The sequence below is a fragment of the Ischnura elegans genome, chromosome 9, assembly GCF_921293095.1.
Source record: "Ischnura elegans chromosome 9, ioIscEleg1.1, whole genome shotgun sequence".
In the NCBI taxonomy this organism is placed as follows: domain Eukaryota; kingdom Metazoa; phylum Arthropoda; class Insecta; order Odonata; family Coenagrionidae; genus Ischnura; species Ischnura elegans.
In genome coordinates, this window is record NC_060254.1 from 71,352,414 (window position 1) to 71,370,483 (window position 18,070).

Genomic DNA, 18,070 nt, shown 5'->3' on the forward strand with positions numbered 1-18,070 from the left:
TGAAACCGCAAGTTAAATGATTACTGCTCAGAAAGAGAGATAGAATATGCTTCAAGAGGTCTAAGTGAGCAAATTTAATGTAATCATTGAAAGTGAAAACAATTTAATGTTCAATTACTGAACACCAAACTGTGTCCCAGATGAGCGATTTGGGGTGATCAAATAGTTGCTGATTTTAATAAAAAAAACGTCAAAAATTTGCAAAAATACATAGTTTTCAGGATAAATACTCTAAATGAAGATTTTGATAAAACCATTGCCATGTATTAAGTAGATATCAACCGCTTGCATACGATCTTAAACGAGAATTCCGTGAATGATGACTAAAAGTGAATGTATAACGTATTATAGTAGAATAAAATTAAATGAAAAGTGAATGACATAAAGTCCCTTATATGCACAATGCTTTAAAGAATAAAATGTATTATTAGTGCTTAAATAATTTTAAATATCTTAAATCGTGAACATACATTTCGTAAAATATTCATATTGAATTAAATACTTGCAATTTTACACGGTTAGAAATTTTATTACTACCTTGGTTTCAATGTTATTACATCATTCTGAAGGTTATACGTCATTCAACTTCAAGACACCTTGAAGATGATGTAATAACAGTGAAACCTAGGTCGTAATAAATTTTATAATCGTTTAAAATTGCAAGAGTTTATTTCAAGATGGAAAAATTAGATAAATTTTACTTATGCCACTTCTTTTTTAAATAAAGCGACCCGGGTATCGATGAGCAATCAACATCACGAGGCGTATTTAATGCGTATTTATCTTACTATTTGAATTTTGAAACAGACGCCATTTCTTCCCTATTCTCAGTGCTGTAGTTGGGCCGGTACGAGCCGGTACGGCGTACCCTCTAAAATCCAAACTCGTTATAAGCGTACCGGTTAAACTACCTTTTTAAATCAGAAAAAATAGCCCTTCTGTAAATTGTCCAATGGATTTCGAAAATAAAAATCGGAAATGATTATTTACTTGTACAGAGTTATCTGGGACAACTCGGAACTAAAATAAGAGCTATTGTTTGACATTTCAATCGCGGCCGGATCTAAAATACAATATTATCAGCTGTTGGCAAATTTTGGTGAGTACCGTCTAAAGTTTTTTCCCAACCACAGCATTGCCTATTCTGGCGTCGCGTCGGTTTGAAAATTCATCTCTTCCTCTGCTTGGTATCTGGGTTACATTAATAATAAGATAAATACACAATAATTTACGCCTGATATTGGTGATTATTACTCATCGTAACTAATTCGCTAATTTTAAATGAAGTGGTATAAGTAAAAGACAAGTAACTAAGAAACCTTCATTTATTTATTTCATTCCGGGGAAAGGCCTGCGAATGATTTATTTTTTTGCCTTTCTCTCAACTCTGGGGTGACACCAAGGATAGTGGGTTTAATGATCGATGTCGCTTACCGAAAACGTGCTTCAGCGGCTGGGCGTCCGCTTCCCTCTTGAACGCATGCAAACCAAAGTCCGCTATCTTGAGGACCCATCTCGAGTCCACGAGGCAGTTGGAGGGCCTCAGAGACCCGTGGGACCGTATCGGGGAATCGTGCAGGAATATCATTCCCTGGAGGAAGATGAAAAGCCGAAATGAAGTATTAATCCATCGCTATTCTTTTGGGCCTCCTTTAATCTCAAAATGATTCATAACCCTCCCATCAGACAGACAACCTTACACACTTAGTTATATTCTTTTTCTGATATCAAAAAATAACGTCATTCTGCTAGGTACCGAGGAAAGATGACAATTTTTTAGTGTTCAAGCTTTAATTATAACTATCCTACTGAAATCTCACAGTTTTCCCCGAAAATTCGTTGAGTAAAGCAGATTAATTAAGTAGAGCTCATGAAACTATAACTTTACTACTTCGATTAAAAATTGACATTTACGAAAGAAGTAACAAACAAGTTGAATTTTAGAAATCTCAAATCGAAAATTATTCTGATTCATAACTCAACAACTACTTACGTTTCAACACTCATCATAATGACGAAAAAGTAACGCTCATGCAGTTAGAGATATTCGGACTATAACACCAATGACAAAACCCAAAATAATATGGACCATCTACCAAAATATAGAGAGAAAAAAATTTGAATTTTTTCCACTGAACCCTATTCATACACTCCCTAAGGATCCCGTAAAGACTAAAATGAAAGAGCTAATCTAAATAGACTGGATGTTTCGAAACACCTGAAAAATATCTTTGAATTAACCATTAACACCAATCTAATTGCTCACAACGGGTTAAGCTCTGAAAAAATTGCTACACGGTCGTAAATAGCGATTGCACGCTCCTCCTGTGGGTCTCGACGAAACGAAGACATCGTTAGCCACAAATTTATCGATTGGCGCGCCGCCAACGGTCAAAGAAAGACGCGCGAAAAATGGAGCGCGGTTGAAGACGCATCCCTTCCGGTTCAGGTTGGGAGGAGAAGCAGACGAAAGCAATTAAAAGTCTTAATCGGAATGAATCCTTGCTTTTTTGAAAGCGTTCAAAGAGTCTATCACTCACTACAAGGTGAAAAATATACGTCATCGACGTCACCCATACGAACGTAACTAATCCTAAATAAGCACAGGCAAACGAACCAACAAAAAAATATGACTATTTGAAAGGCGACATGAGAATATCTGAAAGCTTTGTAGCTCTAGAATACCCAGCTATCTCTGAGGATGTAATGCTAGATTTTTCTCCCGCATTATAGATGGTATCTTCAATAATAACTTGAATTTATTGAAAAAAAAAAATGAAAACTACATCTGGATTCAAGGAGAAAGCTAGAATACCGCATCCAGAGCCACAGAATTAGACGAAAGTACTTATCACACCATGATAGATAGACGTCGATATAATTATTAAGGAAAGTAGATATTTATAAATGATAACAGCCGTACCACTGAATCCCTTAAATTTTCTAGGGCTCTTTGTAGAAATACCGTCGACTTAATGATATTTGCTCTAGCTGGTATTTGAGACTGACCAATGTTTGAAGAGCTGTGGATAGAAAATAACTCACGCAGTAATGGAAACAGCCATATCTTTAGGCAAAATATTGACTAATTATAATGCTACTTAACCTACCCTTAATATGTCACCAATGAGGGAAGCAACGAACATGTTGTCCAATTTCAGATCTTCATTTTCCAAAATATCCTGGAAAATAGAAGGTATTTCTTCAGAAGATATAGTCTGAGGTTTCAGGCGAGATGGAGTGGAAACGTTACATAATGAAAATGAAAAAGCAGAAGCAATTTCCACAATTTTACATTTATTAATACTACCGGTTTCGCTTTTCAGCATCATCAGGTACAAAAATATCAAGTGCGCTACGCTTAAACAGGAAAGGCAGGAGGGGGTGGTGGGCGGGAATTTCCCTTCCCCCGAATTCCCGCCCACCACCCCCTCCTGCCTTTCCTATTTAAGCGTAGCGCACTTGATATTTTTGTACCTGATGATGCTGAAAAGCGAAACCGGTAGTATTAATAAATGTAAAATTGTGGAAATTGCTCCTGATTTTTCATTTTCATTCTTCAGAAGATATGTATGCAACACAAGCCGTAAGATATAACTGGACAGTGTACTAGTATAACATTCCTACACTCAATTATAAAAAGATACTTTAAAGTAGAATAATTGAATGAAACCATGCAATAATAAAATTTTTTCAGAGACAAAGAGATCATAACTTACCCTGAGACTTCCTCGCGCGCAGTACTCTGTCAAAATACAAACGTTTGGCGGTTCGGTGCACGCGCCAATAAAGCAGACTAGATTATCGTGACGAAGGTCCCTCATCTCTCCAACAAATCCAATAAAGAAAAGGAAAAAAAACAGAGCATAACAAATTATTAATCCAAAATATTATATTTTCAATTCATAGGTTCAAACATTTCCTTGCTCCCTTTACATAGGAGCCCGATTCCAGGGAAATGCAAGGCATTCGTTCGGGAAGGATATTTAGAGGAAAAGTAATTTCCTCTTTCTAATAATTCAATAAAACACAATAAAATCTACTTCCAGTGGTTTCGTTAAACGCATAAAAACTTTTACGGGATTAAGTGTAAAAATAATGTTACAGAGTCCACATATGTACAAGTTAATGAATCACTAACCCACCCATCGTTCTTCACATTTATCTGACTACTTAAATATTCATTCAAGAGGTCGTACTTTAGTCCTAGAATAAAAATAAATACATTTTCGCACTACTACTCAGCGCATTTGTAAACCAATGTCAATTGATGACGGTAACTAAGTTTCAGTGGAAGCAAGCAATATACTGCTACCGCGTCAATTAAGAATTTACCTCTCAGTATGTAAAATAACTGTGAACAATACTATTTGATGACACAATATGTCATGACTCTACCGACAAAAAGTCATGACTCTACCGACAACTAATAACCTGACATAACGTAACATGGGCTCCATGTGAAAAACATAGATAGCACAAACATTTGCTCATAAATGCCTCAATTAAAAAAAAGTAATCAGTGAGTAACTTCATTTTTCACTCATCGAATCCGGATTATGGATTACTACAGTCGGTTTTCCGACTCATGGGAGCTAGACGCATTGGATTCAGTGAGCAATAAGTGAGTGACCTGATACAGGAAGCAATATACTGCAACGTACAATATATAAAAGCAATATATAAGTGCTATGAGGGATAGAATATAAACCTGCTCGGAGGCTCGACTAAGCTACTTCCTTAAATGCGATAAAACAAGCAAGAAAGTAAAGTATGAAACGTAGAAATAAGTTCAGCAGCCACGAATTGGGAAACCGGATACGGAATGTTTAAGGCAAGGTGTTGAAACTTTCGATTGAGAAAGTGGTAAGCCAATTATCTTACCAATTTCAGTTCCTTCTTCATGGCTCTGTCGACTGCCAAGGGCCTTTGCCGGTAGCTTTGCAGTTTCTTGACCGCGAAGGGGCGGCCGCGGTATATGCCCACGGGCGTATATGCAACTCCCCGTCGCCATTCCGCGTCAGGGTTGGAGCTTAGGGAAGCCTGACTGGTCCTGATTAAGGGCTAAGTGGAAGATTGCGAAACGTTAGTTCACTCCGAAAGCTAGAGCTCCCGAACGGACCACACATATACTTACAGGACCACACTGTGACCACATTGCAAAAGGGATTGGTGGGTGGCCACTACGTTCTAATAGTAAAGCCTGAATCACACGAAATAAACTAACTCATTTTAAACCGTTATTATTTATGCTTACTATCATTCATTATTCCATTATAAGGTTTATTGGTTAGATAAATTTTACTTATAACACTTCTTTTCTTACATAAAGCGAGTTGGGTTTCGATTAATAATCATCATCATCGTAAATCATTATCGGACGTAATTATTCATCGAAAACCGGGTCACTTTATGTAAAAAGTGAAGTTATGTAAGTAAAATTTATCTAACCCAGACACCCAGAAATCGTCGGCCTCGGTGGCGGCGGGGATTCGCCTCGCCTACCAACCCGAAGGTCGCGGGTTTGATTCCCTCCTGGAAAGGTTACCCCGTCCAGGACATGGGTGTGTGTGATAGTCTGTTGTTGATTCTTTATACTCCCGATGTAAAGGTATATGCTGTTATCGGGGGTAATAGAGATAAATAAATAAACCCGATTCATACGATCACTTTTTCCGTCCCTCAGAATGATAGCTACAGCGGTAGGTTATCAGGCACCAAAAGAGTGCGACCAATCATTATATGAATCACACGGTCATTCGCAACGTCCCTTTTTCCATCGCTTTTTCCGTCACTTTCCGTACGTAAAACTGTCTACCAATTAAAATCCAAGAGTGTCGTTACAATCCAGCCATGCGATCTGATTGGCTGAAGAACGGCGCCAGCGATGGTTTCAGTGATGGAGAAAGGGACATGCCGAGTGATGGAAAAGGGATGGGATTCCAATCCCTTTAGCCATCGCGGAAAATGATAGCGTGAAAAGGTAATTTTTTCGGTCATCATTTTGGGATTGCTGAAACTGTCCCACGAAAGGGATGGGCAAAATGATCGTTTGATTCATGCTTGAGCAATAGCCGAACGATAACAAAACCAATAACTAGAGTAAGTAGATCGTCTAGTTTACAAGCGAACTGCATCCCCGTATTTTACAGTACCTTCGATCAGGTTATAATTACTCCATGTCATCATGCCACTTCAACGAAAAAAAAGTTTCATCTTTGGTCTACATAATTTACTTGAAAATTTCAAAACGATTTTTGTCTAGCTAGATACATATCTACTCCTTCGAGTTCAGTAATAAAAAATATTTTGTAAATTAATATCTTTTACATTCAATGTTTTTATTGGCGAAAGTAATTTTACATAATGTAATTACTACCCTAATAATTAATAAATAAGAAGTTTCCCGAATCGGACCTTCGTATAAAATTAATGTAAAAAATATGACAAATTTCAATAATACCAAGGGGTCCAACAATCCACGCTTAAGTTGCAATAATCTACCGACTAATCCGCAAGCCAACTAAATAGGAGTGTTAGGATACCGGCCGCTTACAAAAAAATATGCTCCAACGAAATTACGCGGTCAGAAATAGGGGGTAAGCAATGACGTAACAAGACTGACACTATCAACCATGAGACTTGAGACGTGTCATGAGACCCTACCAAGTTCCATGCATGAATTCGCCGAATTTTAAGCACCTTTTTTGTCCGGGGGTGGAGGTTTTGGGGCATATTTAATGGAGCCTCTTTGAGTCATTTTTAATTACCCTCATGCTGAGTGCTCAGGAACCATATGGCGTATGCGGGGTACATCGATTTGTCCGAACCCCATTGTCCCCAAGGATAGGCCCCCCTAACGAAGGTTGATTCACCATCTTCCAGGAACTGAGGCAGAACGTGAGGCGTGGTCTCACCGACCAAGCTTGCCCATGTTTGCAGTTCATGGGGGAGGTACGCACATTTCACCAAACGAATAAATCGCTTTACAGCATTCAAAATCATTGAGTAATCATTTTCCCCAAGAACGAGAGGTCTATACCAGTTAAAATTCACGCCCTCATCTTTAGTCGACGAAAGACACTTCTATTACATCAAGTATACTTTAAATATGGACAAATAATATATGATTCTGTCATTGAATTTATTTATCTCTGCATAGAGATTCAAAGAGGTACAGTTTTTCAGAAAAAGGAGCAACGATTCGGTATGTATAAACGTGAACTTGCGATCAAGCAAATAAGAGTCAAAGATTTTAAAAGAGAAAATTAGTAAATAAAATTAACAAGTTCATTATTTTCAAATTAAACGCTAAAAACATGCCACTATCATGAATAACCTTAAGACAAAAAATATTGAAAACCGACTCACCCTAGTTATCCTATTGGTATTTGCAGACTGATTGACCACATTGCCATTCGCTGTGCCAGACGTCGGACCAGCCGACTGTTCTCCTTCGTACATCTGTATATCTTTGAAGTCCACTTTCCAAAGCAGGCTATCCAGCGCCTAAAACGGAAAATCAACAAAAAGAAAATCATACAAATGCTACAGCTAAATCCATAATTTGTTCATGCGAAAGTTTTCTCCCAAATAGCATCAACATGAGAATCAATGGTGTGGCTATGTCGTCAATAAATTATTCTAACATAGTTGATCCCTCCGAGGTTCGTGACCGTTCGAGCTATACCAAAATCGCTTAACCCTTTATAACCCAATGTTGCCTCTAAGCAACATGAAAAATGTTTGAACTTTAAGCTCTAATTAGGAGTTATCTAAAATACCTATTATTTTGTAGTGCAAATTTTAATGACGAAATATTTAGCTGCCGGGATAGTTATCATTGAATGTAAAATTTTCAAGTTTTCAGAATGAAAAATCTCGAAATTTGATATCTTCCAGAATCAGCTCTGGGTTGGAAAGGGTTAATGGGCAACAGCTGTATGATTAAAACATGGTGACTCACGGCTTTAGGGCGTTCCTCCGCGTTGTATTGTCCATAGGTGACGACAGTTTCTCCAGCCATCCTGCTGGGGTCTTCAGGCCATAAGTAGCGATGCATAAATTTGGCCGTCTCATATAGGCACTATGCGGGCTCTGATTGGTCATTGATTTTGAAGACCCTTTTCCATGTGATGGCTAATGTGTAGCCGTCTTCTCTGTTGCAGTTCTCAGGATGCTAAGTCATCTTTATAGCCTTTTGGGTTAGCCTAGGATAGTAGCGGCTCTCATTACACAGGACTTTAAGCTTCTCGAAGTCCACAGTGTGGCCACGTTCCAAACACACGTGCTTCGAGACGGCGGAAATGGCGGAATCGCTTCTTCTCCCTCCCATGTTTCCTTATCCTGGTTTTGATAGAGCATCCGGTCTCTCCTATGTAACATTTACCACATGAGCATTGCAGTTGACATACTCCCTCGCGTGAGATCTTGTCCTTCGGCTTAGGCAGAAAATCTTGTTTGTTTTCTTGCAGCAAGTGAACATGGTCTTCACATTTTCACACGGTCACTTCACACGGCCAAATTTATGCACTTCTGACCTGAAGACGCCAGCGGGATGGCTGGAGAAACTGTGGTCACCTAAGGTCAATACAACGCGGCGAACCGCCCGAAAGCCGTGACTCCTTTGGAGAAACGCCGCGGAAACCTTAGATCCGACTTAATTAAAACATTGGTTGCGGCTCACTCATAGAGGTAGCAGTATTGTGCAGTGGCGTACTAGGAATATGCTTTGGGGGAGGGGATGAGATGGCCTGGGATGGTGACTCGCCCCTCCTCCCTTGGGGGGTTCGGGAAAATTAAAAAAAAATGACATGCCAGGAAATACATTTTACATCATTTTGGTACCAAAAATTGAACTTTAAGCAGATGCAGTTATTATGTGTCAAAACTAGACAATGTTTTTGAATATTTTTTTTATTTCTCTGAGGCTTTGGGGGGGTATATATACCCCTCACCCCCCCCCCATAGTTACGCCACTTTTTTTGTACATGCATGAAGATGAATGATCTTTTCCCCACAATGCCGTTTCGAATTCCCCTAAACCAACATCAAAGATGAAAATGTAAATACGTCAGCAGCGGTAGCGCGCAAATCTTATGCTTTGCTATGATGAGTGAAGTGATAAAACGTTCTTATTTAAAATAAACGATCAATAATGTTTCAGGATAGCAGATAAATAGTCAAAAAGCATGGAACAATATCATCAACAATTATTCAATTGCTAACATTCAAACGGTTACGTTTTATCGATACCTTTCTGCCACGAAACATGATTATTTACCCAGTGAGAATTCAAATAAAAGGGTAGGACCGTGTCAGCTGCAACTACGAAAAGTTTATTTTGACCATAGAGAAGAAATTACATATTTTGAGAACTATACATAAAAGTTGTGCTTTAAAGTAGTCTGAAGTAACCTCCTTGAATAAATGGCAGCATTGAACACGCTGGATGTATTGAACAAATTAGATGGAAACGAATGATTTATACAAATTTTAATTTTCCAGTTTGTTAGCTGTTACAATGAGTTCTTCAGCCGATTAATCACTCACCTGCTCATACCTCCAATTCCTGTAGAGAACGAGTCCGATGATAGCTAGGGTTAAGGCCACGCCTCCGGCCACGCTCGCAACTATTTGGGCCGTGTACGCTGGAAAGGGAAAAGGGTGTAATGACACGATGGAAAACAAAATTATCGAAGCATTGTCTATCTTCATGGCACTGCAGGGTGCTTTTTTGAAATGAACATGATGATTTTTTCAAAAGCAAATCTTATTCATTGCAAAAAAAATTCCAGAAAAAGGTATAAAAATAAACCGAAATGTTCGCCAAAACACTTTTCATTTAATTCTTAGAGACCTAAACTCCAAGATACTAACCATTGTTAAAATTAAAAAAGTCGGTGGTCTTGTGAAACTTGGCATGATATGATATTTGAGGGAGGCTAAGATCATTTGCGTAATAATGTAAGGTGATTGTTGTTGTTGTGATTGGTGGAGAGAAAACTGGCGATAACGTGCTCTCAACGAAAGGTGCCAAGGCAAAGAAACAAGATATAACGTCCCATTTAACGGACGTAGCACTGTACTTTGAGTACCATCCTACTAGTGATGGAAACATGTCGGTCGAAATCGATTTTTCGAGCAATCGATTTTTGATAGAGATAAAAAGATCGATTTTCAAACAAAAATCGATTTTTGAACCAAAGGATCGATTGATCGAAAAAATCGACGGTTATAAAAGTTTGTACATAAACATATTTATTGTACATCCTAGAAAAACCCAAAATACACATTTCAGAAGTACGTAGAAATCTACTAAAAACACATACCGCACCTTAAAAAAAAACGCACTTAAAAACGCACCCACATTAAAGTTTTGGGATCACCGCTTGGTTTCACCATTATGTTTCAGAAAGTCTACCAAATGAGATGCTTTCATGATGATAGAGAGCGCGCCTGTTTCAATTTACCTGCCATAGAGAAAATTGCTTCACATGGGACGAATGCTGTTTTCACAAGTCGGTAGTGACACTACTGATATCAAACGAAATGTTCAAGCGAATGAAACGATCGGAGTTGAAAAATCGAATTTGCATCGTTAGTATTTCCTCCATGACCATTACATCTCGATTTTTCCATTTTAAGTGAACTCGAAAATCCCATCACTACCTCCTACCCACGTACGTCTCGGGCTTCCACTGAAAAAACCTCTGATTGGGAAACCGACGCTAAAGCCGCCACGCCAACGCGATTCCTTCTCAAAGATTACTTCTGCGAATGCTTTAAGTGTAGGTCACTAATTATTTCGTACTTCCTTTTACTTTCAAAAGTCAACAGATTTGGATTGGATCCCACTACTCATTGAGCAGAACTAAATAAATATTCTTAGATGCACAAGAAGGAGGAGGGCAAAATACACCAAAACCGAAGTTCGATATATCAATTAGTCTACTTCAAGAAGATAATTGAAGAGCCAATGGGTAGACGAGCTGTGAACCTACATTTTGATTGTGTTGAAAGTTTTACACGCCTAAAAGACCATACAACCATAGGATTCCTTCTATCAACCTTAGAGTAGGTACGTAAGAGAAAACGTTGAGCTAGAATTCAAACGGAATGGATAAAAATAGGTGAGATTAACATCACTTAGGCAGTTTACGAACCTGAAAAGAGCTTCACCTTCACTCCGTAAACAGACCGATTGCTTAGTCAAAATCACCTCATCATAAATAACTTAGCACAGTTTTCAAGTTGTTACGACGTACATGTCAACGCCAACGCAATAGTGTCGGCGCATGCATAAACAGCCTAACAATGAGTAAATAAACTGATATAAATGAGAGGTCCATATTGAAGGGGCATAGGGAAAAACAGAAATATAACTCACTGATGCATTTCTCTTCGGCAAATCCGCAAGTGGGCTCAGCAAGTGGTGGTTCTCCACCGACCCAGTCCATTGGTAACAGCATTCGAAGCTCCTGGATGAAAGTGGCAGATTGGTTTTTGTGGAATAAGTCAGGTAAATTTAAAAAAATGCAGGTCTCACATTCAAGTCACGAGTTAATTCAAGTATTGCTAATTGCTACTGAAAGCGAATTGTAAATAAATTATAATAGCGTTAAATGCAATGTAGTGCTGCTTCCTAACCGTCCATTAATCGCGAGAACAATGATAGTAATCTACCTTGAGCATTTTTGGCGTCTAGAGTTGATTATTCCTGAATGCCAAGTTCAGACAAGGGTTAAGGACCGCAACGTTTAACCGATTACAAGCTCGAGATCTTGGCTAAGGACCAAATAACGAAAAAAATAACTTTTTTATTCTAGAATCTTAACTTTAAATAATTATATTATGGAAATAGTAACCGGGCCTGGTTTCTCAACGCCATTAAGTCGCACATTAAATATACAAGAAAAGAAATTTAAGAGCTAAAGCTTTGCCACGGCCATAAAATTATTTTCTTAGCAGATTTAAAGATAGAACAATAAGCCTATCATAAAATATGATTCGCTCGAGTAGCTACCGCCGAAAAACAGCAACATATTGTCCAACTGAGAACAAAATATTTCACACTATCATTATAATGGATCATAATTTTCTCTCGACAAAGTCAGTGATAAGATGCAACACTCAAACATGTGATACCTCTGACCTACCGTGGAAACTAAAGATTTTGGAAATAATCCAAATCTGATGAAAGGCAGGCGTAAATCACGAAGTCAACAAAGCATTCAAGGAGTGATTGGGGGAAATGTGTTTACCACGAACAGTTGAGAGGACAATGGACCAAAATAACAGGAAAAAACACATTAAGAAATGCAATCATACAAAACAGAATGCAATTACAATTAAATAAACAGCTAGGCGATTTCTAAGGCTTAAGAATCTCTAGCTATTGCCGATGAGTACTTGGAATTAATATTTTATATTAAAATAAAAATAATTTTTCTGATTACAAATAACTATATATTTATTTTATTTTCATATGGATTATATACTCATAGATATAAGCTAAAACTGAATCACAATGTATGAACCCTCTAACTTTCCCAATTAGGTATCAGTTTAAGTTACTTGAAAGCATATTTAGATCTAAAATAGTGGAGCAGTTGCAAACGCTTTAAGCGACACGTACCAACGCCGTTAAGTAAATACGTTAAATTTCAATTTTAAATGAAATTATTACAGGGCACCGAAACATTTATCCCAGATGCTTACGGCCACTAATAAATAGTTAGTAAAGCACGTTGTACCTCAAATGCGTGAATATTAGGTACAGCCTAATGAAATTTACACGACGTTATCCATCCTGGATGTAAACAACTTATCACATGCGAGTGAGACTGCACTCAAAATTACTTTATTCAATCTTTATTTTGAGCGTAATAATCAATACGTAACAAATGAAACGTGTTAACAGCGTCCCGTCTTTAATAAAAATTAACAATCATAAGAAATAATGAAAACAGCGATGATATGAGCATAATTTTTTAATAGCATTGCCAAGTAACATTATAAAAAATAATGAATTTTACAAAGGAAATACTACTAACACCAATTTTCACGATAATTATTATTAGTGGATGTAAGAAAAAGACAAAACTCGCTCTTTCTGTCATCAAATCGATGCGGTAGGATTACAAACAGAAATTTCCCTTCATTTTCGAAGCATTCACGGCATCATTCACGAAAAAAAGTTTGGCTGATAAACAATAATTCATCAGAGGAACCGATATTGCGTAATTGCAGTAACTAGTAAAATTATACATTGCAATAATTCCATTGGGTAGTAGCAATGTCTGATTTTACTAGTATTAAGAACTTCCACCACATTGTGCCTCACACCATACCAGATAATTGCAGAAAGTTTGCAAAAAAGGAAAATTTCTAGGTAAAGCCAAGAAAAGCCGAAAACGAAGACATCGATTGATAAAGTAACCAGCATGGTATTGACTGCCATTAGCTAGACACAAAACAGAGAGGCTGACAGGCAATAACTTACCGGAAGATTATCTTTCACGGGAACGTCGCTAATTGTTCCAGCACCAGTCGACTCGATTACTGCAGTGGGTGGTGCGTAAAATTGGCCAACTGGAACCATGGCATATTCCATTGATCCTCCAAGGTCACTAGCGACAAGCCTACGTCCTATCACGGTATAGTTTCCGGTAGCATCACCGTTGCTGTCCAAGGTGACCATGTAACTGTGGAAAACAGTGATTTTATTATCACCTAAAGCCATCAGCTCACTAGTAATCATATCTAAGACAATAAAAAGTAAAAAAATACCACCAAGCTACACCGAAGGGCGTTACAAGTGGCACAAAGAGGTAATTTAGGACCCCAAAACAAAATAACGAGAAATGGCAAGAATTCGTTTAAGGACGAAAAGAAAGGAGGAAGAAAATTAACTGGCAACTATTACTAAATCACATATTCGCTGAAAGCTCATTACCTACCGAAGAAACATAAAACACATTCTGCGCCAAAGGTACAAAAAATATTAAACATTTGCCGATTCCACCGACTGCATTGTACATACGACCATTCTACTCCATGAAGAAAAAAAGTTTATGAGTACCAATTAAAGCACATTCTTTTATTCTAAATGAGGGCTAGTTCTTTCTTATAGCATAAAAATTACATCATGACACTATTCGCAGTGTAGTCAGAGTTCCCGGTATGATAAAAACCCTACTTTTCCGTTGCTGGCCAGAACAATTAACCCATAAGGTGAAGCGGCGAAGGATAGTGCCCAAATTCAGGGACTAGCTCCCAATGTTTCGATAATGCCCTTACTACATTTTTTAGGCTATAACCTTCTCTTGAGTCCCGATTACTATAGTTATAAACAATGGCTATAGCCTTCTCTTGAGTCCTGAATTGTTCGCCACGATACAATACCAAAGTCATCATTTAAGCGTAAGCTGCCAAAGGCGATGGACTCCAGCGCGGCAAGATCACTCGATTTATCATTGAGTTGATCAATCGATATTAAGGCATTTGGAGGCAACGATACTAAAGTAGAATACGCAAATTTCATGATGAGACGATACAAGCATTAGTGGGTTCATAAATAATGATATATGAGAATTTTTTCATGCTCCCAGGGGCTATTTTTATTCCTAAAGGAATCAAGTAAAGCGATTATATTTACACCAACTGCCGCATGGCTACGAGTTAAGAATGAAGTGGCTACAAATTTGTTTAATTTGTGTAATTATTTTTACTTCCGTCCATAGGCATCATCCAAGAGAGTATGAATTGAAAAATTCTATTACATAAGTACTTAAAAATAGTTGTTATCCCCTTCAAAACTCTGAGACGCAAGGTCTGAAATGGAACCAGTAGTTTATAGGATACTGCAACGTTTCTTTTAGAACAATTTCGCCTTCCTTTAACTACTATGTTTTCAAATCTTTTTTTCGCCATTTTTTGCAGATATTGCCCTCTTATCCGATATATTATCCATTGATCACCTTAAATATGTTTCTTTAAATCTTTGAATTAGATAGTGCACTAAAATTTACATTTATTTTTATCAAATATTACATTTTTTGAATGACTTATTTCACTTTCAATCCACTGTGCGCTGGTGAAAGCTAATAATTCCGACACCCATAATCAATCAACTCCATGCGTGAGTCACACTTTACTCACCCCATGGCGCTGAGGTAGCGCGCCCCCCGCATGGCTTCTATTATTGCAGTGCCGTTCCTTGGATCGCCGCCAGAGAGCAGCACCGTCTCCAAGGCTCTGACGTACAGGTGCACTGCATCATACAAGTAAGCCGCTTCTGGAGGAATCTTGAAAGAGGAGAATACACCGACCATTAAACAACATATATTGACAGATTGAGTATTTAGCCACCATGATCTGTAGTAGAAATACATTGGATCGGCCTCTAGCTGTAAATTGGAAACCTTAGAGATAATATTCACGAGTGAAAAACATCAGAAAATTTTGAACCGAATTACAAAAAAAGGTACTCCTGGTAATCAGAAATACCCACTCCAAACAAAAACTTTCTCGGGGCTAAAATTTATCGGCGTAACTTGGCATACGAAAAGAAAGCAATTTGCTTCTAAGCAATGTCATCCCTCATTAATGTCAAGAACTTTCTGCAAGATGTTCTTTTCTGGTGGAACTGGAATCTTTTTGGTAACTAATTACAGTAAAACGTTGAAGCTACTCTTTATTAGAAAGTTTAAAAGTCGGGTATGGTTTTTCTTTTTAATTGAAGGAATTGATCTAAATTTGGAGACTCATTTCACCGATTTCCTGGTTTTCTAATCTAAAATTAACTTTCGTTCATCATAATCAACTTAGGATTCAAATTTGTGTTACTGAATATTGACTATAATCCGTAAAAAATATAATCCATGGAAAAAAATTCAAATTTAATGAAAATTTGCCTGCAATTTCAAATGAAAATGGAAAAGTAAAAAAAAGAAATACAAAAGAAAGTTACCAGAATTGTAACACATTAAAAGAATAAGAAATGGAATATATACATATAAAACTCTTCCAATTTTAAGAGGTCATAAAATTATTATCATATTCTATAAAAGACAACGATACATATGCCCCATTTTAAATTCATTTAACTTTGTGAACTGGCTCATAGGGGGTAATTTTTACGGCTCACCGGAGCAGCTCTCTGAAACGCGCCTTATGCGCGCCAATGTCGTGAGATTCGTTTAAGATTTGATGTATGTAAAAGACAGTGCACTAAAGATGAGAGAATTAAATTCTGTGAAACATTTACTTGTTCAGTATATGGACAAATACGAACCATAATTTTTAAGCTAAGTATTAGAAGTATCCATTTATAAGTATTAATAAACGAGAGCCATTTATACAAAAGGACTTGAAGTTTTTGTGGACAAATGCTGCATGAATTTTCTCTCGGGAAGCATTTCCGTCAACTCATATCGTAGCCATAAATCACGGCTCTAAACAAAGCGGACAGCATTCACTCCAAATGAATAAAAACATTAAAATGAGATGAAATGTTATAAAAAACGATGGACCACAGAAATTTCCCGAACAATAAATTTTGGACTCCCGATATTCCCCGTTTCAATCAGATGAAATGCGACCGCAGGCATTACTAATGCACGCGAAAACTTTCAATAAAACCACGATGGACTCTGATTTTAATTTTATAGTAAGTAATTGAACGAGAATTAAGTGAAAGCCATGAAATTGTCAAAGAATAGTAATATATTCCGATGCAATGAAAAGCATAATAGTGAGCCCTCATGATAGAGATAGAGGGCGGTTTCCAATGGATGTAAAAATCAATCAAACAGCATCTTTTTTAAACAAGAAAGCTTGAATACATTGCCGTCAATCACATTTTTAGGAATCCAGATAGAGAGTAGTCCTTAATCATTTGATGAGTTACACTAATACTGCTATGAGCTATATTTTACGCAGCTGCAACGCTGGTATCGATTAGGCAATGTATCAATCACTGAAAACATGAATTGGATAGGAATACCCTAAGCAAATTTGCCAAAGTGCCAACAATATTTTGAGTGACAAAATGATTTAATCTTAATTAAAACAGGGAAATGACCATTGTCGCAAAAGGACCGTAAACCGAGGAAAGCACTACTCTGATTATATTCTCGATGAAACTGGCTCATATTTCAACAGTTAATCCTGTGATTACGGCTGGCCATTCGACGATATCATTTTACGGTGCGATTATAACTGTCTGAAACATTTAATCTCAAAATGGGTGAGATTGTGCAATCGTACTATTGATACTAACTCAAAGCTCATGTTTATTTAAGCTCAAAGCTTAATTGTTTGCTGGAGGTTTAGTAGTTTTTGCATGCATGTATCTACAAATCAGTGAGTATGCCTGCATGGCAAATGGTGTTTCACTCGATCACTACCGACTGTTTATTTTAGTACTTTCGCTTTTTTCCAAGTTCCTATCTTGAAAAATGTCATTTTCTAATTCTCCACCTTTTCACTACGCAGTGCGAGCAGCCACTAGCGAAGCCTGGAAGTTACCGTTACGAGAGAAAGGGAACCCATTTGTATAAAAGCAAAGGGCACACCTCACACCGGCATCCTCCATTTAAAAGTCCGGCATCCTCCTTAAGCGGCAGAGTTTCTTTTACCAATTCGGTGGTCGATTAAGATAGGTGTCACTGTATTTAACAAAGGATTGCCTGAATATCTACCCACGTTATAAAAAAACGGCATTCTGCTGCCTCAAAAAAATTCTATATTTACAGATAATTGGGTGAATAGTAATATTATATTTTCTCAGGCCCACGAGCATTCCAGAGATTTACCGTGCATACTCACTTCAGTTTGCTTTTACCGAGTACGTGCGCAATCCTAAGCTGTCCTACAGCAAAAAGTCGTCTGCCAGTGACATCGGCAATAAGATCACATTTATCTCCATCCAAATTCTCATATTTTTCCTAGCAATATCTTAACCATATAAATTGCGGTCTAAATTAGCATTACATGGTACATAAAAAGAATAAAATAGCGATATCCTTATCATCAGCCCTGGGGATATTAGGAAAGTATCCCAACG

General features: G+C 37.5%; 1 protein-coding gene across 1 annotated transcript in view; it reads right to left on the reverse strand.

The window, feature by feature from the left end:
• LOC124164953 overlaps positions 1 to 18,070 on the reverse strand; it is a gene marked incomplete at its 5' end in the record, with an annotated part of 107,842 nt that overhangs the window by 26,630 nt on the left and 63,142 nt on the right. Inside the window, 9 exons of the mRNA XM_046542190.1 lie at positions 1,435 to 1,591; positions 3,111 to 3,182; positions 3,720 to 3,824; positions 4,885 to 5,064; positions 7,372 to 7,509; positions 9,553 to 9,650; positions 11,390 to 11,480; positions 13,505 to 13,706; positions 15,163 to 15,308. Coding sequence (XP_046398146.1) covers positions 1,435 to 1,591; positions 3,111 to 3,182; positions 3,720 to 3,824; positions 4,885 to 5,064; positions 7,372 to 7,509; positions 9,553 to 9,650; positions 11,390 to 11,480; positions 13,505 to 13,706; positions 15,163 to 15,308 — 1,189 coding nt within the window. The remainder of the gene's footprint in view (positions 1 to 1,434; positions 1,592 to 3,110; positions 3,183 to 3,719; positions 3,825 to 4,884; positions 5,065 to 7,371; positions 7,510 to 9,552; positions 9,651 to 11,389; positions 11,481 to 13,504; positions 13,707 to 15,162; positions 15,309 to 18,070) is intronic.